The sequence below is a fragment of the Canis lupus genome, chromosome 3 (genome assembly GCF_003254725.2).
Source record: "Canis lupus dingo isolate Sandy chromosome 3, ASM325472v2, whole genome shotgun sequence".
Taxonomy (NCBI): Eukaryota; Metazoa; Chordata; class Mammalia; order Carnivora; family Canidae; genus Canis; species Canis lupus.
Window position 1 is genome coordinate 27530165 of NC_064245.1, and position 24117 is coordinate 27554281.

The following is a 24117-nucleotide window of genomic DNA, read 5'->3' on the forward strand; positions in this document are numbered from 1 at the left end:
CACAGCAAAGGAAACAATCAACAAAACTAAAAGCCAGTCTACAAAATGGGAAAACATGTTTGCCAATGACGTGTCTGATGAATAATTAGTATCCAAAACATATAAAGAACTTATCAAACTCAACACCCAAAAAAATAAATAATCCTGTTAAGAAATGGGCAGAAGACACGAATAGATATTTTTCCAAAGAAGACATACAAACAGAACAGACACATGAAAAGATGTCAACATCAATCATCAGGAAAATACAATCAAAACCACCATGAGATACCACCTCACTCACATCTGTCAAAATAGCTAAAATTAACAACTCAGGAAACAACAGATGTTGGTGAGGGTGCAGACATAGGGGAAACCCTCTCTTACACTGCTGATGGGAATGCAAAGTGGTGCAGCCGCTGTGGAAGACAGTGTGGAGGTTCCTCAAAAAGTTAAAAAGAGAACTACCTTATGATCCAGCAATTACACTACTAGATATTTATCCAAAGGATACAAAAATACTAATTTGAATGGGTACCTGTATCCTGATGTTCAGAGCAGCATTATCAACAATAGCCAAAATACGAGCCCAAGGTTCCATCAACTGATGAGTGGATAAAGATGTGGTATAATTATGTGTATATACACACACAAATACATACACAATTGAATATTACTTAGCCATAAAAAAGGAATTCTTGGGCGGCTCTGGTGGCGCAGCGATTTAGCGCTGCCTTCAGCCCAGGGCGTGGTCCTGGAGACCCAGGATCGAGTCCCACGTCGGGCTGTTTGCATGGAGCTGCTTCTCCCTCTGCCTGTGTCTCTGCCTCTCTTTGTGCCTCTCATGAGTAAATAAATAAAATCTTAAAAAAAAAAAAAAAAAAGAATTCTTGCCATTTGCAATGATGTGGATGGAGCTGGAATATATTATGCTAAGGAAAGTAAATTAGAGAAAAACAAATACCATAACTTCATTTATATGAGGAATTTAGACAACAAAACAGACGAACACAGGAGAAGGGGAAAAAACAATACATAAGCAAGGTATAAGAAACTCTTAACTACAGAGAACGAACTGAGGTTGATAGGAGGTGGATGGGGAGATGGGCTAAATGGGTGACAGAGATTAAGGAGAGCTCTTGTTGTGATGACCACTGGGTGTTGTATGTTAAGTGATGAATCACTAAATTCTAAACCTGAAACCAATTTTATCATATATGTTAGCTAAAATGTCCTATGTTTCTTTGTATATGTGACTGAATCTGAAAGACATATAAGACACTCATGAGGGATCCCTGGGTGGCGCAGCGGTTTAGCGCCTACCTTTGGCCCAGGGCGCGATCCTGGAGACCCGGGATCGAATCCCACATCGGGCTCCCGGTGCATGGAGCCTGCTTCTCCCTCTGCCTGTGTCTCTGCCTCTCTGCCTCTCTCTCTCATGAATAAATAAATCAAATCTTTAAAAAATAAAAAATAAAAAAAAAAATAAAAGAAACTCATGAGTGGTTACCTCTGAGAATGAGATCCACAGACAACAGAGGTTAGTGGGGGAGTAGGTCTACATTCTACTTACACTTTTTTCAATCGTGATCTATCAAATACATATACTTTTTTTTAAGGAAGGTTTTATACTCTATTCCTTCTCTGCTTCCCCATCTCGAAGTGATTTTGGCTTCACTTCAAAAGGAAAATTAAATTATCCCCTTTGCCACAATATGTGTGTACATGTAACTTTTCCAAAGGATGAGGCTTAAGAAATATGAAAATAATACACATTTCTCTTCTTGGGCCCACCTACCTATTATTCAGAAGTAGCTAGATCCTGTGTTGAACCATCTATTTTAAGCTACACCTATTTAAGTAGAACTATGCAACCAACAGCAGCTCATCAATTTCTAATCTACAGCACTGAAGTCTGAGAAATCAGTTCTAACTGGTGGCAAAGATGCTCATCACCATCATGGCTTACCACTTCAAGGCTGCAGACATCTTAGAAATATAATAATCAGATTAAGGAAGGACAGGATAAGACAACTGGGGAAAAAAAAGAATGTGTAATAGCAACAAAACAATGAATTAAAATTAATTTTTACAATGAATTATAAACTATCTTTTTATAAGGTTTTAAAGGTAGTAATTCTCTCCTTGCCAGAAAAATGTATATTTACAGCCCTTTATCTTTTATTCCACTGGAAAATGGAGACTTTTGTAGCACCTGGGTAGCTCATTCGGTTAAGTATGTGAACTTGATTTTGGCCCAGTTCATGATCTCAGGGTCGTGAGACTGAGCCCTGAGTTGGACTCTGCACTGGCCACAGAGCCTGCTAAAGACTCTCTGTCTCTCTCTTCTCCACTGCCCCCCCCCCCCACATCTGCCCCTTCCCTCTGGCTCCACATCCACATGCATGCTCTTTCTCTCTCTAAAAATAAATAATGGAAAATTTTCCTTGAGATAATGATTTTCTACCACATTTCAGGAACGTAAAACTACTGAAAGAATGAGAAAACAAAACTGTAGAACATCTCAATAATAAAGTTCCTGGAATCATTTACCAGTGATCAAATGCCACCATTCAACAGTAAGACAATCCTCAGACACTAGGCTTCTTTGAGCTCTTCTTACAGAGATACAAAAGTAAATGTAACGCACCAAACAGATACTATTTTCTGCCAACAACATCAGGTCACCATATGCTTATTAATTAAATCACAATACCAATCTACACAGGTATGTGCAATTCACAACACAGAAAATCAGTTATCCTATTCAAATGTTAATGTATTTATATATATTTCCCACATGTTTTTTATCCTGAAACAGAACGGTACTTTACAAAGCTATTATGCAACAACTAAACTTAATACTCTTGCAGAGAAGCCCGAGGCATCTCACCTATCACTGCTAATTTATTAATTTGTTCTCTTTGCTATAAAGTTTCATGTTTTTCCAACATTAGAGTACCTTAAAACCAATCATAGCTTCAATTGGCAATCTATTTTAATCTAAGTATCTGAAAATAATCTTCAAGTAAATGCATTTAAACTTCAAATATGCAACTCACTATAAGCAGACTTTTTAGTCTAAACCATTTCCTATAATCTAGGACAAACGAATTTAACCAATAAAGAATATAATAACTAACCTATTATAACAACCTAAGTTTCTATTCTGCTAACCAAAACTAACAAAACCCAGGGAATAAATGAGCTGCAGACATCTACAAGTTATAAACTGTGAAATGTTCAAGATGCTCTAAATAATACACACAAAAACAGAGTACAAAGAAATTGGAAGGAGAGTTGAGTTACTTAGGATTAAGGATGTCTGGCATATATACAGAAGGCCTGAATTTAAAGTATGGAAAATGCAGGTTTGCTAAATTTGACAAGATTCACTGATGGGACATAGAGTCAGAATGTCAATGGACCTGAATGAGAATTACAACACTCCTGACAGAAAGATGAAAGGGTTCAAGAGCAGCAAACATAATATAGAGATGCTCACAGCAGGATGCAGAGGAAAAAAGGGACAGGCAGGGAACAGGGGCCTAGAAATAGCAAGTTGAGTTGAATTATTTCTACTTCAAGACCTGATGTCTCATGTAATTTTAGGAAGTTATTTTGCTCTGTTTGTTCAGTTAAAAGAAATGAAGCACAACTGCATAAAGTACCAATTAAACATATTAGCCTAATAACACTTTCCTTCCCTTTTTTTTCCTCCCTTGATTGTGATAAGAAATAGGCTCTTAACCTCTGAGGTCTCACTTATCTGATATCTGAAACAAAACTGCTTTTTGCAAAATTTTTCTAGGGCAAGAACCAAGACTTTCTATCGGGTTCTTAAAGGGAGTCAGTGACAAGAGTTTAAAAAATAATTTAAAAAAAATTAAGACTCCCTATAGGACCATTTCTTCTGGAAAACAGTGTGGAGGTTCCTCAATAAGTTAAAAATAGAGACTCCTGGGTGGCTCAGCAGTTAAGCATCTGCCTTCAGCTCAGGGCGTGATCCTGGGATCCCAGGTTCGAGTCCCACATCGGGCTCCTTGCATGGAGCCTGCTTCTCTCTCTGCCTATGTCTCTGCCAAACTCTTTCTGTGTCTCTCGTGAATAAATAAATAAAATCTTCAAAAAAAAAAAAAGTTAAAAATAGAGCTACGCTTAAGACCCAGCAGTTGTATACTATTGGGTATTTACCCAAAGATACAGATGTAGTGAAATGATAGGACACCTGCACCCCAGTGTTCATAGCAGCAGTGTCCACAATAGCCAAACGGTGGAAGAAACCACAATGTCCTTCAACAGATGAATTAATAAAGATGTGGTGTATGTGTGTGTATATATATATATATATATATATATATATATATATACATACAGAGATACTGATACAGATATATACACACACACACACACACACACAGGAAAAGAATATTACTTAGCCATCAGAAAGGCTGAATACCTATCACATTGACATGGATGGAACAGGAGGATATTATGCTAAATGAAATAAGTCAATCAGAGAAAGATAATTATCATCTGGTTTCACTTATATGTGGAATATAAGAAATAGTGAAAGGGATCATAAGGGAAGGAGGGAAACTGAGTGGGGGAAAAATTAGAGAGGAAGACAAACCATGAGAGACTCCTAACTCTGGGAAACAAAAGGTTGTAGAAGGGTAGGTAGTTGGGGGGGGGTGGGGTAACTAGGTGATGGGCATTATGGAGGGCACATGACAAATGAGCACTGGGTGTTATACTATATGCTGGCAAACTGAATTTAAATAAAATTTTTAAAAAAGAGAAGTCAGTCCTAGGCTAGACATTGTGAATATTAGTGAATTTTTAAAAAGGTAATGTTTTTCAATACTAAAGATAATACATTAAAAATTAAAAAATAAAGATTCCCTACAATCACTGCACAGAGAAAACTGCAAAACAACCCCGTGCCATTTCTTTCCCCAATCTTTCAACTTGTGTTGATCACTGGCATAGAAACCAAGTAGGAAAGAAAAGATACCTCTTGTGCTTAATTATGGAGTCCCCATCCTATACTTTCCCAGAGTTAGTTCAAGTTCAATCCTCTCTGACTTTAGGATTATAGGATGCTTACTATCCTTGAAGATCATGGAATAATTTTTAAAGCCCTAGATACAAAAATTTAGAAACTAAACTCTCCTGTGTATCATTTCATGACCTTCTTCCACACTCTAATGTATCAAATCCAAGACAAAGTGCCTTTTATTTTTTACTTAATTAGATGTTTAAGAAGCAACATAAGATCTACAAATATCTTCATTACTAAATTATTTTTAAGACATGCAATTTACCTGCTTGTGAAAAGGAGTGACTCAGGACTAGCACTAGAGTATCGAGATGGGAGAAGCCTAACCCAGCAATGAATAGGACCTGTGGCCCTTGGAACTTCCCTTTAAGTCTATCAAATCTATCAACTGTAAAGGACTAAAGACAAACCTGTTTCCTGTATTCACAAAGCACACTGTTCAATTCTCTTCTTGATCTGTGACTGAAGCATTTTTATATTATTTTGTATATTAATCACTGATTACCCGTTAATAATGGTGAAGGTGGAAACCCAGCTTTACAAAGTGTAAGGGCCACGACAGTAATAATTTTAAATTTTAAAATTAATTTCTCGATTCTTTACTCCATAGAGAAGTGGTACCTTTGATTTCATTTTGCTCCAGAGGAAACACATACCTTTAATCAAAATGTTAGCTACATGCATAGATGTCATGTAAAGAAGCTACTTTCTGAATATCAAAGAATATCCACTGAGCACCTACTATATACAGAGGCACTGGGGAATTTGAGGCATTAAAAATCGGTAGCATGAAAATCCATCTTTGTCTCCTAAGAGTACAATGCATTTTAAAGGGCAAGAGTGGTTCAAAGAGAGAAAAACACAGGGCAGCAGTTATGGATGATATGAGCCATATGTAACATAAGGCCTCTCTGATCTCTGGATTTCTTGAGAGAAATTCCTCTGACAGTGGTCAGAAATGACTTTCTATGAGGGAGAATGTGATCTGGCCCTAGAAAAAAACGCAGAAATTATACAAAAAAGGACATTAGAGGGTGGTCTCCTGTATAGTGGAAATGGGTACTGTAAGTTCAGCAAATAATCGATAAAAGAGCTTGGCTAGAATAATGAAAAGTTCATGCAGAGAAGAGTTAAGGCTGGCAGGCTAAATATGAATGGCTATGAATGCCAGGAATTTGAGCTCTGTCTACAGGATAATGGTAAGCAATAGAAGAGTCGTTTGTTCTATGTTTAATTCTTTCGTTCTAAAATCAATATTTAATATTGCTGAATCAGCATGCATTTACAAATCATTGTGTACATGTAATAGTGTTTCTTTTTCCGCATTGAAGAAAACCTATCTTAAAATCAAACATGTGCCATAATCAGTGGGTTCTTAAAACCAACAAATACCAGGTTTGGAAGAAATGAATAAAAGTTCTGGAAGTTGGGGACACCTGGATGGCTCAGTGGTTGAGTGTCTGCCTTCTGCTGAGGTCCTGATCCCAGGGTCTGGAGATCAAGTCTTGCATCAGGCTCCCCACTGGGAACTTGCTTCTCCCTCTGCCGGTGTCTTTGCCCCTCTGTGTGTCTCTCATGAGTAAATAAAATCTTTTTAAAAATTAAAAGTTCTGGGAATTGAGGGGAGTGAGGCATTTTCAGGGAAATAGCAAAGACTCAGATTAAAGGCACTGCTCCAAAGAGATCCACGCACCAAGTGAGGATGGCAGGTGGTAGGATGCACCGGATAAATGGAACAAACATAAGTTCAGCAGAGCATCCAGATTCAAGTGAAAGTTGGAAATGCTGGACTTAGAACTCTAGGATGAGATGACCACAGGGCAGAAAGAGTAAACTAAAACTCTACTTAGTATCTTATAAGCCAGGTCACACACCAAAACATACACAGACATCAAATACCAGTCTTAGGGCAGCCCCGGTGGCACAGCGGTTTAGCGCCACCTGCAGCCCAGGGCGTGATCCTGGAGACCCGGAATCGAGTCCCACATCAGGCTCCTTGCATGGAGCCTGCTTCTCTGCGTGCGTGCGTGTGTGTGTGTGTGTGTGTGTGTGTGTCTCATGAATAAATAAAATCTTAAAAAAAAAACACCAGTCTTAAAAACAACCTATTCATATACTTCATGAGAAACTGATAAAAACCAAAACCAACAATTTATGAAGACTCAAAAGCTTTACCTCCAAAATCCCTGACCTGTGACACAACAGTGATGTTCTGAATCCTCCCTTTGCCAATTTATTCCATTCCACTTCCCACGATGACTACCTGATTCTAAAGGTATTGCAGTATGTCCACCCTGCTGTACTTTTCAAGTCATTAAGCTAGAAGAGACCAGAAAAAAAACATTTGTAGGGGCACCTGGATGCCTCAGGTGGTTAAGGTCTGCCTTGGGCTCAGGTCATCATCTCAGGGTCCTGGGATCAAGCCTCACAGCTCAGCGGAGAGTCTGCTTCTCCCTCTTCCTATCCCTCTGTGCTCTCAATTTTTTTTTTAACTTAAAAAAAAAGAAAAAGAAAACACCAAAGGCATGCCAAAGTGTCTTAAGCCAAATTAATTTTCCACTCCTCCTTAGCCAAAGGTGAATGGAAATTCTGAAGTAAATTGACTTGTTTAAAAAAATATATATGGGGGGCTTCCTGGGTGGCTTAGTCTATTGAGCACCCCCCAACTCTTGATCTCAGCTCATGTCTTCTCAAGATCATTAGTTCAAGCCCCAAGTTGGGCTCCATGCTAGGGATGGAGACTACTTAAGGAAAAAAATATGAATATATACAAATACCTAGATGATCTTTATAAAAAATAATTCTTGGATCCTTTGACATACATAGTAAATAAATAAGTAAAGGTGGAGATAAGAGTCAACTACAGGTAGTTCTCAATTACTAAACCCATTGTACCTTGAAGGCACATTTATTTTTTCCCCACAAAGACAGTATTTTAAGTGGTGGTTGGACTTCTAACCACACAACCCACTATAAAATGACTACCTAAAATAGAGGTAAATTTGTACAAGTGCATGAAATATAACATTTTACAAGAATAAGTATTAAAATACTAATCAGAGATGCCTGCACTTAAAAAACAAAGACAGTTCAATCAGAATGAACAGAATTTGTAGTGAAGCTCAAGGAAAGGGGCTGTTTTGTGTTTTTTTTATTTTTTTCTATGGTAGGCTGAGCACCTGACATGAAAACAATATGCTGTATAGGGACAGATGTGGAGCCTTAAAGGCCTATTAAGGACTTCCAAAGGTTAATCCTTACTATTTTCTTAAATCATTATTACAGTTGGAAGATCCACAAACCTGATCAGAGTTGTCTGGGATGCTTACAAAAGTGAACGAAGTACCGAAAAAAATGGAAGAGCTACAGCAAGAGACTCTAAAAAGGACCATCCTGTTCTGCAAAGTTGGCCAAAATAAGGACATTCACATGAAGCAGCAACAAGGGACATGGAACCACAGACTAGGAGCTTCTACTGAGGACACACTAAGAGGGGCTTAAAACAGGGACGCGTGGGGTGGCTCAGCAGTTGAGGGTCTACCTTCAGCTCTGGGCGTGATCCTGGAGTCCCAGGATTGAGTCCCACATTGGGCTCCCTGCATGGAGCGTCCTTCTCCCTCTGCCTGTGTTCTCTCATGAATAAATAATCTTTTTTTTTAAAGAGGCTTAAAACAAAATCACTTTCTTACTGTTTTGGTTTAGAATTATTTTACCTGTATGGCATCACTTCACTTAAAAGCATCCTGGTTTGCAAGAGAAACAAGTTTGAGTCTGGGAGGAATCCAGCAGTTATCAGTTTGCTTCAGGAAAAAGTGAGTATGATATTAGCTGGTATTTATTGAAGGTTTTGAGTACCAGATACTCTGGTATACAACCTTACACACATTCTCTGTTACTTTTTCCTAACAACTGTATCATATAGGTTTAAGTATTATGCCAATAACTTGCCTATAAAGTTAGGTAGAAGGTGAAAAAGAGAAGGTATGAATCCTCAGCAGCCAAATTCAAACTCTTAACCACTGCCCTTTATATCCCTACTCACAGTCTACTATTTTTCCTTTACAGGAAAGATGCCAATCTGTTGAGTTTTAAAAGACAAAGTACGATAAAAATATTTCACAAGGGGAAACTGAAAAAGGTTAAGAGGGGAGTTGTGCAGTTGGACAAGATGAAAAGAGAATGAAATTGTAATTCAATTTTGGAATTCCTTCCAGTTTTCATTTAGCAAATCCACAAACATGCTGAATACTTAAGGCAAGAAAGTCTAATTTCTAATTCATTTACATAATCTCTACCAAGATACATAAAATACTCTTATTTGAAATTTTAGGTCTCGGGATCCCTGGGTGGCGCAGCGGTTTGGCGCCTGCCTTTGGCCCAGGGCGCGATCCTGGAGACCCGGGATCGAATCCCACATCAGGCTCCCAGTGCATGGAGCCTGCTTCTCCCTCTGCCTGTGTCTCTGCCTCTCTCTCTCTATGACTGTCTCTCTGCCTCTCTCTCTCTGTATGACTACCATAAATAAATAAATTTAAAAAAAAAATGTTTGAAATTTTAGGTCTCATAAGATGCAATGTATAGAATAAAACCTGCTCAAGACCCAATCCCAAGGCCCTCCGAGGAGCCAGAGACCTTATAACAAATGATTTATAAAAGCAAGCCAGAGACCTTATAACAAATGATTTATAAAAGCAAGCACCTACACAGGTTTCTTTTTACGTTAATAAGGTTATCTATTCTAATTCTTCTATTTTAAATACTGCTCAAGTTAATTCTCACTCCTTTTTTTTTAAATTTTGTTGTTCTTAAGTAATCCCAACACCCATCATGAGGCTCAAACTTACAACCCCAAGATCAAGAGCTGCATACTCTACTGATGGAGCCAGCCAGGGACCTCTCACCCCCCTTCTTTTCTTAATTTTTCATTTCTTTAACCCAACTTGTCATAACCTTTTCATTTTCATTTAGCAACCCCAATACCAAAATTCACATCACGTAACAGAAAGAGGCAGAATTTCCAACTAAAAAAGAAGTTAACACACTTAACTGCCCTCCTCCCGTCTAGCCAGAAAAAATTTAGCTAATGAATTATTTATTTATTTTTAAAGATTTTATTTATTTATTCATGAGAGAGAAGAGAGAGAGGCAGAGACACCGGCAGAAGGGAGAAGCAGGCTCCATGCAGGGAGACCGATGTGGGACTTGATCCCGGGACTCCAGGATCACACCCTGAGCCAAAGGCAGATGCTCAACCACTGAGCCACCCAGGCATCCCAAAGGAATTATTCAGTATTTTTAAAAGGAAAAGGAATATAATATTCACTATTATGGGCAAATTATTTAAATGTAAATAGAAGATGAAGGAGGTAGATTTCAGGTCTCAGCTAAGACCATACCAAATTCCCTAGCTCTGACACAGAGAGGAAAAAGCATTAAAAAATGTTTTGAGGAAAAAAAAGTTGTGAGGAGAAAAATCCTTTGAAGTAAAATACACATGTGAAAACTTTTGAGGAAAATAATCTCACTTTCGAAACCAACTCACTCGTGGCAAACTCATACAGAATTTACAACAGAATATTTAAATATCAATATAACATTTATTCTTCCTGTGATTATAGAAAATTTTTATAAATGATTTTTTTAAGAGAGACTTTTTAAAGATTTATTTACTTATTTGAGAGACAGCAGAGAGAGCACAAGCAAGGTAAGGGGCAGAGGGAGAGGGAGAAGCAGACTCCCCACTAAGCAGAGAGCCCGATGAGAGGCTCAATCCCACAACTCAGATTATAACTTGAACCGAAGGCAGGCAACCAAATGAGCTACCCAGGTGCCCCAGAGAGAAAGAATCTTAAGCAGGCTCCACACCCAGCAGAGAGCCAACATGGGGTTGGATCTCAGGGTCGTGAGATCACGACTTGAGCCAAAATCAATAACAAGCTCAACCAACTGAGTCTCCCAGAAGCCCCTATAAATGATTCTTTTAAGAATCATTGTATTAAATCATGTATTAAAATGATGTATTAATCATGTATTAAAAAAATAGAAAGACATGTATTATGTCTCACATCAGAGCTTCATGTGTCATATATGCAGGCACAGATTTATTAATCTTGCCTCCTTTGGGATTACCATGTTCTCTAATTACAACACTGTTGTTAATTACAGTATATATCCATATAGTATATGTACATAATCAGGGTTTTCCAAGAAAAAAAGAATCAGCTTAACCAGCTTAATGCTTTTGTCCAGTGGTGAGACATTGACCAATTATTTCAATTTGCCAATATTTATTAGTTAGCTTCTCTCCCTTTCTAGAGCAAAGATGGTCCCAATGGTTAAGAGAGCAGGATAGAATCAGTCAGGCTTGGATTTGAATCCACTTACATGCCAGATGTTATCTTACACAAACTTATCTGATCTCTTTGAACCTGTTTCCTCTACTGTAAAATCCCTACCTCTTAGTTTGATAAGGAGATTAACATTAAAAGTTCACATTTACCAAGGATTTCCTGGGTACACAGCACTGTTCTAAGTAGTGACATAAAACCTATTTCTAAAGGCAGCAGTATTCTCTCACTTTACAGAAGCAGCTGCTAAGGAAGTAAAAGAATTAGGTAGGCCCATATTCACAAAGCTATCAGGTGGAGTCAAGACTCAACACTCAAACACTACCTCTTAACTCCTATCTACACACTAATTGAAATTATTTGAAGACTTCAGCACAGTGCTTGAGCCACAGGAAGCATTCAATAAAGGTTACTCTGATGACTGAAAATCAAAACCTCACATACTTAACTACACACAGGTCCCTCTAGTCATGGACCCATTGGTGTCAGTAAAGAGAAGAGACACACCTCGGTAAGAAGGTATAAAGAGGAAGAAAAGCTTAAATAAATAATTTTAGTAACTAACCATTTGCTTTGTAAATGTAACTTCAAGTTATCAAAAACTGATGGAAAAGCATTTTTAATACTAGAAACCATAGTGAAATATACCAAAGGTTGGGGGGAGGGAAACAACACCTTCCAGAACAGGTAATGAACAAAGCAAAGCCAAAAGAACAAACTTAACAACAAGAAGAAACACTTCTGTCCTCTTCTAATACCCTCTGCAACCAAAAAATTAACTAGGACTTTTTCAAAGCCTAGAAAACTGTAGCAAAATTAGAAGTGCTGCGATCCGAACAGTCAGCTTACAGCAGGGACCTAAATCTAGATACAAGCACATTAAACAAATGGCTCAGGTCCCAACACTTGCCATATTGTACCTGTGACCTACCCTAGGGATCCTTTTTTGTTTGTTTAAAGGTCTTATTTATTCATGAGAGATGCAGAGAGGTAGAGACATAGCAGGGGGGAGAAGCAGGCTCCCTATGAGGAGCCTGATGTGGGACTTGATCTGGACCCAGGATCATGCCCTGAGCCACCCAAGCGTCCCTACCCTGGGGATCCTTAACCTCTAACTTTGGTCTTACCTCGGACACTGAGACCAAGGACAGTTAATGACAGCGCTAAGGTCAAGCCACTAGTATCAGAATTTGGACAAAAATACAGAATTTTCTGAGCCACATTCAGTAAATTTTCTTTCCCTAAGCACTAACCAACAATAGTGTAGTTAGAGCTTCTTAAAAAAAGTGCCTCAAAAACAAAACAAAACGAAACAAAACAAAACCCTTACCTCAACTAATTCCTAGCTGCAGGCTGCTTTGGTAACCAATTGTATTTAAAACTACTCCTGAAGAAAATGACCAGTTTTGTTTATCACTGTAGTTTCCCTATACTTATGCTACCTGAATGAACTATATTTATTGAATAAACTAAGCCCTTAGCCATCACCCTCAAAGTTAAAAATAAAACCTCCCATCATTAAATGAACTTCATACATTTATCCTTAAAACCATCCTCCAGCCTATCAGCCTATTTTTATTTCACAGCCTATACTATAAAACCTTTACCACAGTATGAACAGTTTATCATATGCAATTATAACTACATAAAATTTAAAATTCAGCTGGGTATCTATCCACTCTTCATTTCAACTTAGGTACTGGTCTTAGGGTCATGGGATGGAGCCCCGCCGCCTGCACCATGCTCAGCAGGAAGTCTGCTTGGGATTCTCTTACTCTCCCCCTGACCCTCACACACTCTTTTTCTAAAATATAGTCTTTAAAAAAATAAAAATGAAATTCAAGGACCAGCATAAAAAGGCAATTTTCTACATTTACGAAACATCACAAAATTTTCCAGCTTTTTGCTAATGAATCGTTCTGTGCTTCTGTGGAGCTTTAATAACTTACTCTGTGTTAAGGCTACTTACAGTCCAATACAAGAGGCTTGCAAGGCCAAGCTTCAATTTCTATCAAAAAAAAAAAAAAAATAGCACCAAGAACTATTAGTCTTCATTGCATTCTCTTAGCATTGCAACTTTAATTTTCTCCCATCAACAAGTGAGGGAACTGGACAGAATCAGAGGGAGCAGGGCCTATTAAAGAGTGAAAAGAGCCACAGTAAACTTTCCATTACAAAAAAGTAAGCACACGGGCATTTAACCATCAGTGGAAGGCCACCTTTTGCTTTCACTTCCCACTTCCAGCAGTATTCCATAGTCAATGAGGTCAAATAAAGCAATGGATACAGTGAGACTGATTATAAAGTTCATGTGAAGATTTGGAGGGTGAAGATTGCTAATTCAAACAATTGTTATGTTTGACAAACCAAACCTCACCTCCCACTCACATTGTCCCTTCTACCCCCCCCCCAACACACACCCTTGAACTCCCATTGGTCAACTGTTTGTCCGAGTTGGCCTTGTTTTAGCAAAAAGGAAACATGCCTGATTTCAAGTCTGTGAACTATCTGGTGGACTTAAACAGCAAGCAGACAAAGCACCACAAATAAATCAGCTATCGTGAAGGCTGCTGCTATCCTGCCACCAGCCTCCACATTTCTGCATTATAGATGCGCTAACCTTAAAAGATTTATCTTTTCTATACTTCTCTTTCTTCAGTGATGTGAAAAACGGCCAAGTTTATTTGGGCACAGGAATGAAGAAGATGATCAGTACCTAAGTCACTGTTTTCACACAGCCTCTACCTTTCAAGTCTTTGGTCCTAACTTTCAAGGATGCCACAAAATTCACTCAGCTTCATTATTCCTCAACTGTGTTTACACTATTTTTATGGGAATATACAGGCATATCACCTCTCTCAACTGCAACTACATTACAGCCTTACTGAGTCTGCTTCTACTATTTATACCAAATCATGGGTCACGGCACATCGTCCAATCAAAGACAACCATCCTTGGGCTCACACAAGACTGATTTCTCTAATATATATATTTGGGATGTCAGTGTTGCTCCAGAGGTTTTATAATTTTAACTTTCCAGAAAAATTATGAAAATCATAATTGGGAGGAGAGATGGTGAGCATTCTTTCTAGAGCTTCCTGCCCCTTATGTTAAATAACCTCAGAAGTCAGCAGTCATTTACAGCCGAGTCTTTTTTTTTTTTTTTTTTTTTTGTTTTTGAAATCTACAATAGTCACACAGAGAGAGAGAGAGGTAGAGGGAGAAGCAGGCTCCATGCACCGGGAGCCCGACGTGGGATTCGATCCCGGGTCTCCAGGATCACGCCCTGGGCCAAAGGCAGGCGCCAAACCGCTGCGCCACCCAGGGATCCCACAGCCAAGTCATTTTAACAATACAAGGAAAATGGCAACTGGGCACTCTAGTCTAACATAAACTCATGCTTGCATACCTTGGCAATCTCTTCTGTAACACAACATGAGATTCTGTCCCAGACCATGCCTATCATAACTAATTTGAAATTAAACAAACAGATTATCTTAAAAGCCATTATTGAACTGACTCATTCTCAGGAGACTGACATCCCTTCTAATGTCTTCACAGAAACAAGGCAGGGCAGAAAAGGCACATGTTTGGATTCAGACAAACCTACATTTGAATCTGTTTGATTTCGTCTTAGCTGTTTAAGGTTGGCCAAATCCAACATCTTTAAGTTTCAACTTTTGTTTCAGTAATATAGGTATAAAATTTATCTGGGGGCATCTGAGTGGCTCAGCCAGTTGGTCAAGTGGCTGCCTCCGGCTCAGGTCACGATTCCAGGGTCCTGAGATGGAGCCCCTATATCAGGCTCCCTACTCTGCAAGGAGCCTGCTTCTCCTTTTCCCTCTGCCTGCCGCTCCCCCTGCTTGTGCTTTGTCAAATAATAAAACCTCAAAAAAATACCCAAAACACCATTTACCTGAAAAGAGAGTGGGCGAATGAAAAGAGATAGTAAACATGAAACACCAATACTTAAGTAGTGCCAATAAATATTAGTTCCATTCCCTAAAAAAAAAAAAAAAAATGCTGAGGTGAAAACAAACTCTGGAGAATCCTCATTACAGGAAAGAAAAGAACACTTTCTGGAAGCCCCCTTTTATACTCGCCACTTTGTTAAGCACCTTTTCATAATGTCCTACTTAAATCTCCATCTTAAGTTTCTTCCCCCTTTTCAAAAGGTTAAGCAGGCCGCTGAAGTGGTGAGTTCTATCTGGAAACCAGGTCTTTCTAACTCCAAACACTAGGTAGGCTGTGTCTACAGCATGCCTTACATGGCTACTTACAAACATACAAGCTGCTCTCAGTGTTTGTTTGTTGGCTGTTTTTTTACTAGACATAAGTTAAAACCAACTGGGAAGAAGTTAGCTTAACAGTTGTATAAATAAATTCCAAGAACACTGTTTTAGATCTTAAGACTACCACCATACTTAAGGTTTACTATCTAAAGGACCATAACCATTTCAACGATAGTTGTCCTTATACAGAAACCATTATTTACAAAATCCAGGTCATCAAAGTAAGTAAGCCATGGTATGGGTCACTCATGCACATACATTATATAATATAATCCTCAGCTCTGATCAACAACTAAGACTACTGCTGAAAACATTCAAAGAGGCCTTGGTGGCACTTGATTCATTCAGGGATGGATTGAGTACTTGGTAAATAAATAGCACTCCTTAGAGCAAATCCTTGTGAAAATCCAAAACAAACCTACCATGTAATAAATTCTAAGATTAAGGCCCAAAGTAGCACACAACCTTACAATTCCTATATTATCTAAAAATTTATCAGTGGGGCACCTGGGTGGCTCAGGTTAAGCACCTGACTTGCATTTCGGCTCATGTCACAATCTACTGGGTTGTGGGATCCAACCCCCTGTCAGGATCCTCCCTCAGCAGAGTTGGCTTGATTCTCTCCCCTTGCCCCTCCCTCCTCGCTCTCAAAATAAATAAATCATTAAAAATATTTAATAAACATAACAATATTTATAATAATATTTAAAACATCTTAAAGGTTTTAAAATAAAAAGTTCTCATTATTATTATATGAATTATAGCTCCTCAAACTATCATTTCCAGTCAGTTGACAAAATTTGTGAATCATTAACAAAATGTTTAGCAGAAAACGAAGTCTTTTATTCAATATTTCACAAAACAAAGACATAGAAGTACTTCTTATAACCCCATATTAAATCATAAGTGTATTCTAAAACTTAAGCTCCAATAGATATGCCCAAAGTTTACAAAGCAAATGATACACAATTATGGTTTTAAAGTTCTTTTTGAAGAACATCTTAAAGAATTTGATAAAAGGCTCTCTCCAAAAACGCATATAAAATTAGCATTTTAGTTTATGGCACCCCATTAAAATCCAACTATATATAGCTCCCCTCAATTTATAAGGAATTCCCAAACCCAAATAAAGACCCCTTATTTAGGAACACCTGCGTAGCTCAGTGGTTGAGTGCCTGCCTTCGGCTCAGGGTGTGATCCTGGAGTCCTGGGAGCGAGTCCCACATCGGGCTCCCCACATGGAGCCCGCTTCTCCCTCTGCCTGCGTCTCTGCCTTTCTCTGTCTCTCATGAAGAAATAAATAAATAAAATCTTAAAAAAAAAAAAGACCCCTTATTTAGAAAGTTATTTACAGTTTTAAAAGATTTTACTCTCAGTTTCTAAATGCCATGGTCCCTTATGCAGAATTTACATTTATCAGTTTATAAAATTCTATGTACCCACAACTTTAAATCAAAAAGACTCTTCTTCTGGTTAAATTCTTCTAACGCTGGGGGGCGGGGGAAGGTGCGTGGATGGTTCGGTCAATAAGTGTCTGACTTTAGCTAAATTCATGATGTCAGAGTCCTGAGAAGTCAGGCTCCACACTCTACTGGGAGTCAGTCCACTTCTCCCTCTCACCCTCTGCGCACACCCCCACTCTAGCATGCTACCCTTGCTTAAGCGCTGGCACTCTCTCTCTGATAAAGTATTTTAAAAACTAAATACTTGTAACGCTAAAAGGCAACAACAAAAATAAAAACACTTCTGGCCTTGGTCCACAAATCCTAAAGAGTGCTGACAAGATGTATGGCCCTGAACTAGGGATGGCAAAGAGAATTCCAAGATACTGTCAAGGCCAGTGACCTTGAGAAGTTTACAATCTAGTTGTACAGTCTACTTTAAAAAAACAAAAACAAAAACAAAAACAAAAAACAAGGGCAGCCTGGGTGGCTCAGCGGTTTAGCGCCGCCTTTGGGCCAGGGTGTGATCCTGGAGACCCGGGATCAAGTCCCACGTTGGGCTCCCTGCATGGAGCCTGCTTCTCCCTCTGCTTCTGTGTGTCTCTCATGAATAAATAAAACTTTTAAAAATAAATAAATAAATAACCTCCCTTCCACAATTGACTGACCATTTTGAACAAAAACAGGTGTGGTCTTTAAGCTGAACTCTTTAGATAGGAAAAAGAATGGGGGGAGGGGCAAAAATTGAACGAGAAATTAAAGGAAAAACAATCAAGACTAAATTTTCTAAGTAACATATACCTCAGAATGTTTGATTTATCAGATACACCTGGCTTGAACACCTATAGCCACTTCCACAAATTAAGTCAACTGCAGAACTGGGAAAAAAAACAGTAAATTACATATGACTACTAAATATAATAAATAGCACAAAAATGACAATTTCTTAAATATCTTACGTAAAAAAAGTTACTGCAAACTATTACAATAGTAAAAAATTTAAGCAGCTAAGGAACAACAAAAAAACATGCTGGCATGCTCTTACACTCCAATTATCCTGCCCACAGCAGACATTACTAATTAATCATACCACCCTTTCTCCCCAGAGCTTCATTTCTTTCAATATAAACTTAATCTATTTGTTGTCTTGGTATTTTTCAAAAACCATTCGAATCAACAAAATGAAGCACCAACAATTTATATATATAAAATTTCCAATGAATTTATAATAAACTTCATTTGAGTGATCTTTCAAAACACAAAATACTCCTTAAATTTTTAAATTTCTTTGTGTTAAAGAGAATGCAGTATCATGGTCAATATAACCTTAATTAGGAAAAGATCGTCTTTTTAAAAAAATGTAACCCTCCACCCCCATGAAAGAGTTCCAGAAACTGTAATTAACTATTCTTTGGCAATTTTCATTTTTTTACCCTATTTGAACAGGTAAAAATTACTTTTTCTGAATGTCAATGAAATTAAAACTAAACAAGTCTACATCATTTATATAAGATATAAAGTTTAGGCGTGCCTGGGTGGCTCAGTAAGTGGGTTAAGCATCTGCCTTCCTCTAAGGGCTCCATCCCCAGGGGGATGAAGCCCCGCCCTCCTCAGGCGTTCTGCTCTGCAGGGAATCTGCTTCTCTCCCTCTCCCACCGCCTCCTCCCAAACCCCAGCTTGTGTGCACCCGCTCTCTCAAGCAAGTAAAATCTTAAAAAATAAAATAAAATATAAAGCTTAACAAACAAGTATAAGAGAAAGAAGTACTAGTTTTGTCCACGCAGTTAAAAAAGAAATACAGGTCGGAACGCCTGGGTGGCTCAGTGGCTGAGCGTCTGCCTCCGGCTCAGGAGCCCACTTCTCCCTCTGCCTGTGTCTCTGCCTCTCATGAACAAATAAAATCATTTTAAAAACCTTAAAAAAAAAAAAAAAAAAAGGAAAAAAACACAGGTCAGTATTAACAAAACTCAAAAGAGAATGAGAATGTACATGACCATTTAAAATTTGTCATTTCCGGGATCCCTGGGTGGCGCAGCGGTTTGGCGCCTGCCTTTGGCCCAGGGCGCGATCCTGGAGACCCGGGATCGAATCCCACATCGGGCTCCCGGTGCATGGAGCCTGCTTCTCCCTCGGCCTATGTCTCTGCCTCTCTCTCTCTCTCTGTGACTATCATAAATAAATAAAAATTGAAAAAAAAATTAAAAAAATAAAAATAAAATTTGTCATTTCCTTTCAAAATGAATTAAAGTAGAACACAGACTCCAAAAGTAGATGATAAAGAAGGAAATAAAAACCGATCCCTAGAACTCTCTGATCACATTACTTGGTGGGTGTTACTTGATGGGTGACACTTAGCACAAAGTAAACTGGAAGGAGTGAAAACCAGGAAATTGTCAGAGAGCACTGTAGGTAAGGGAGAAAAATTTTTTTTTCCTAAGTCCCCAAATTTAGCAATGAAAAATATGTACTATTCCATGTAGAAACCAGGAAGGTACTAACTTCCTAGCCTTTATAGCAGGATTCAAGTATTCAATAAACACAGGCAAGGCTAACAGGACAACACAATGTCAGGAATATAAACACCATAAAAACGGGCATTTCCCCACCCTACCTCTAACCTCAACTGGTACCAGTACTAAAAATAATAGCTTTCAGGAAGTATCTGTAGTGCCCATTAGGGAAAACTAAAGTATATATTTTTCAAGATATTTTTATTTTTAAGTAATCTCTACACCCAATGTGGGGCTCAAATTCACAACCCCAAGGTAAAGAGTTGCATGCTCTCTCGACTGAGCCAGCCGGGTGACCCAAAAACTAAAATGTATTTTAAAATACTTTTTTAGTACAGTTCCTTCATCAGAAGCTGTTAGGACTGACCTCAAATTATGCATATCCTACAAATTAGAGCCGTCCTCATGCATACCCATGCAGACCTTTTCCATTATTTCCTGTAATTTCAAGTGTAAGATACTCTGAATAAGCTTTATACTACTTTTACAAGTACAAAAGTAAAAGCATTCCTGCCCAAGACCTTTTTCATCCCTAAAACAGGAGTTAAGCAGCCAGCTCTAAAGACTTGAGACTATGCATAAACCTTTAAAAATTTCAGCATCCCACTGAGAGTTGGTGCTTCTTCATTTCGACAAGCCGCTCATTTGAAGGAAAATGAATTTAAAATTTGCCTAAGTTGACAAACTACAAATGGAAATTAGAAAAAAAAAAAAAAAAGACCGACTTCATTCTCTAGTACAAACTATTCTGAATAAATGGAGAGGACATCAAAAAAGTAGGATTACTATATGGGCAGTCATTGCTGGAAAAGAGGCAAAAAGAGAAAGGATCGCTGAATGTCTCTGGGACGCCTTTTTTTTTTTCTGAGTGGCTTTAATCTACTTCCAGCACTGAGTAGTAAACACGTCCCTTGTGCTACAGAACCTATCTGATCTATGGGAAGAGGAATTCCAAAGACTTATGCAAGTTCCTTTGGGGAATGTCACGGTTTTCCCACCACTGAAAGTAAGGGGTAGATCGGTAAGGAACCCGCCGTCTTCCTCTTGCCCGGTAGAACAAGTTTCCCAAACGCTCCGAGCCCGGGCCGAGGCGCCAGCCTCCAGCAGCGAGTAACGAGGAGCAGGGAGGTGCAGCCCAGCCTGGGTTCTTACCTCCTGGATGCGCTTCCGGGCCCGCTGAAGCACTTCTTCGTAGCCCTTCTGCCGCAGCTCGCTCAGGCTTTCGTAATACTCCTCGGGATCGTCGGTCTCGGTGAAAAGCACCTGGGACAGGATCTTCCAGCCGCAGGTGTCCAGGCCGTGGCCCAGGTAGACCTGGAGCTGGTAACACAGAGTGTCGATCTCCTGCTCGGTCATCTCTGGGGCGCCCCCGAACAGCACGGTCCACATGCCAGAGGGCTCCTCGGGGAACACGGGCAGGCACTGCTCCAGCTGCGAGTTCACCGAGCACAGCTGCTGGTGCACAGCGCGCAGGTCCTGGAAGGAGAAGAGCCCGGCCCAGCTGCACTCCTCGGCCGGGGACTCCAGCTCGGCGCCGGAGGGCGGCTGCTCTGCGTCCGAGAGCGCCAGGGCCGCCGGGGCCACCTCGTCCTCCCTCACCATTTCCAGCACCTCTATCTCCTCGGAGACCGCCCCGCAGGCGCTCACGACTCGCACCGAGGACACCGGGGCCTCCCTGGGCGCCGGCGGGGCTGCCGGCGGGGCTGCCTCGGCCGCGTCCCTGCCTTCGGGGCCCCTGCGGGCCGGCCCGCTCTGGGCGCGCCCCGGGCTCCTGAGGGGGCTCTCCGCCCCTCTGCCGGCCGCACAGCGCAGCAACGGGTCGCCCCGAGGGCCGCGCGCGCTCCGCGGGGAGCCGCCGTCCGCCCAGGCCGGGCTCCTCCGGGGCCCGGGGCTCCTGCCCGGAGTCCCAGAGGCGGCGGCCTCGAGCCGGCCCCTGCCGGCTGGGCTGCCCGGCCCGCGGGCCCCGTCGGGCGCTGGCGCTGCGGGCTCGGCGCCCCCTCGCGCCCCCGCCTGCTCCCGGGAGCCGCTCCTCTGCCTCTGGGCCGTCCGGTTGTGGCAGGTTATGGCAAACTTGCCCTCGATCTCGTTCCAGGCCACAATGAAGACGAACTTGTGCTTCTCGCGCTCGTCGAACACATGCGGCCGCACGGCCACCCAGTCCGACTCGAGCGTCTCCTCCAGCGCGAACGACATGGTGGCCGCGGGGGAGGCGCCGCTGGCCTGCCCGCCCGAGGGCTCCCCGGCTGGCTGCACCGCGCCCCCCGCTCACCCCCGCCGGGCGCCTTCGGCCATCTTAGCGCGCCGGCCGGCTCCCTCGCCTCACTCGCCCGGGGCTCCGCGCTCCAAGCCGCCGCGCTCCTTTGTGGCAGCGGCGCGCGGTGAAGACAATACGCGTCCCCGGAGCAGGTAGTTCACATGGTCACGTGCGGCTGGATCTGTTTACAAGCCCGGCGCTGCCGCAGCGCCTCGCGCGGGTCCCGGCCGCCCCCAGCGCGAGGCCGCGGCGCTGCGTCTGCGGCTCTCGGAAGGCGACGAGCGGCCCCGCGGGGCCGGGGCCGGCGATGTGCGCGCCTCCGCCGCTCGCCCGGGCCGAGCTCCCCGCCCCTCCTCCCCCTCCTCCGCTGCCCGACCGCCGCGAGCCGGCCTGACGGAGAGACGCGTCTCCCAAACTCCGAGCCTCAGGAGCGCCACAATGTTGCCATTTGGCTGCTGACGTCGGCTGCTCCACGAGGGACGTAAACACGGGCACGTGCCGCACGCTGGTGACGCGGCGGCGCGGCGGCAGCGCGCACACCCCGCCCCCGCGCCGGCCCCGCCCCCGCCCCGCCCCCGCGCCGGCCCCCGCCCCCCGCGCCGGCCCCGCCCCCGCCCCGAGCGGCCGCGCCCTCCCGTCCTTCCTTCCGCGCAGCCTCGTTGCGCAGCGGGTGCTCCGGGGACGGTGAGGGCGGGGCAGGTGTTTCTTGCGGTGCAGGTGGCCTCGAGCCTCGGGGCGGGGGGAAAAGGGAAAAAAGCGTAGGGACCCCAGGTTTTTCGAACTCCGGTCATTCGAAGGGACTCTAACATGTAAATGTGCCTCGTTTCTCCCGGGGGAGTGGGCACAGGTAACTCTGTATTCAGAAACACTACCCGGGCTGCGAGCTAGACTTTAGTGGCGTACCCCAGACTGTGATTTCTCCTGCAACACCCCCGGAACGCAATTTAAGATCTGAAGACAGCCCAATGGAACAACAAAACAAAGTTAAATGAAAATTCAGTCGTGTCCTAATACAATGAATGTTTCCATTTCAGCTCAGCGGGGCTTCATTGCTTCAGGTTTCATCGCAGTGTGCTTGCTCTTCTGGGGACCTCGTTTCCAGGTCACCGGAGTAAGCCCTTCTCAAGTTGTGTTCAATTACCAGAGACCCCAAAATGCACATAGGGAAAAAAATCATGTGATTCTGAAGAATTATGCTGAACTATGATGAAACAGATTTTTTAACATTGCCTGGTGGATCTTATAATCTGTATTATTGGCATTCTCTCCTATTAGCACCAAGTTCATAGTGCAGGTATTCTGCATCCATGGTAAAATAAAACGGGAATTTTACTTTTATCCATATTTCTCAGATTATGCAAAACCATTTGGGTTAAAGATGCTTCGTCAGCTACACTTACTTCAGTACACTGACATCTGAACAAACAACCAAAAGTTTTAGCCCTTTTGCTCAGATGGACATTACACACCTACAGATCTGCTTAGACAAAAAAAAAAAAAAATTTTTTTTTACTTTGGGCAGGATGCACAAAAAGGGGAAACGGCAGGTTTTGTTTTGTTAAATATTTATTTATTTATTTATTTATTTATTTATTTATTTATTTATTTATTTATTTATGATAGAGAGAGAGAGAGAGGCAGAGACACAGGAGGAGGGACAAGCAGGCTCCATGCAGGGAGCCCAACATGGGACTCGATCCTGGGACTCCAGAATCATGCCCTGGGCTGAAGAAGGCAGGCGCTAAACCGCTGAGCCATCCAGGGATCCCTTTTTTACAATTCTTGATGTGGAACCACAAATTTTGAAAGTTTGTAACAGAACTTGTGCCAACTCTCAAATGCAAATCAGAGATACAACTTTTGAAAGGCAAGAAGAGAGACAGAAAACCCATTGCAAATCTGTACCACCAGCTAAGCAAACACTAGCTAGCACATCATGGAAAGCTTACCTGTCTTTTCTGCTAAAAAAATACCACTAAAAGTTTTCCTGATAAAAAGTAATGATCACTAGCTCTCTTCTTGTAATACACTATAGATAAGTATGAATACCAAGAATGAGTACTAAAGGAATATGTTTATAGGAAATATTTTGATTTATATATATATTAAAACTGCAATATTTATCCACAGATGATACATTATGTCATCACAATAGTGCTAAAGAAGCTTGTTTCATGGTCACACAGGTTTTAATTATTTTCCCTAAAGACTGTTATGTTTTGTCAAAAGAG

The 24117-nt window shown here is 41.4% G+C and overlaps 1 protein-coding gene across 2 annotated transcripts in view; it reads right to left on the reverse strand.

The window, feature by feature from the left end:
- JMY (junction mediating and regulatory protein, p53 cofactor) overlaps positions 1-22224 on the reverse strand; it is a 105268-nt gene extending 83044 nt beyond the window's left edge. For both annotated transcript variants that reach the window (XR_003131947.3, XM_025437037.3), the window contains exon 1: positions 20785-22224. Coding sequence is in view for 1 of the 2 variants with exons in the window: in XM_025437037.3 (XP_025292822.3) it covers positions 20785-21825 (1041 nt within the window). In the remaining variant the exon portion in view is untranslated. The remainder of the gene's footprint in view (positions 1-20784) is intronic.
- Positions 22225-24117: the final 1893 nt, after the last annotated feature.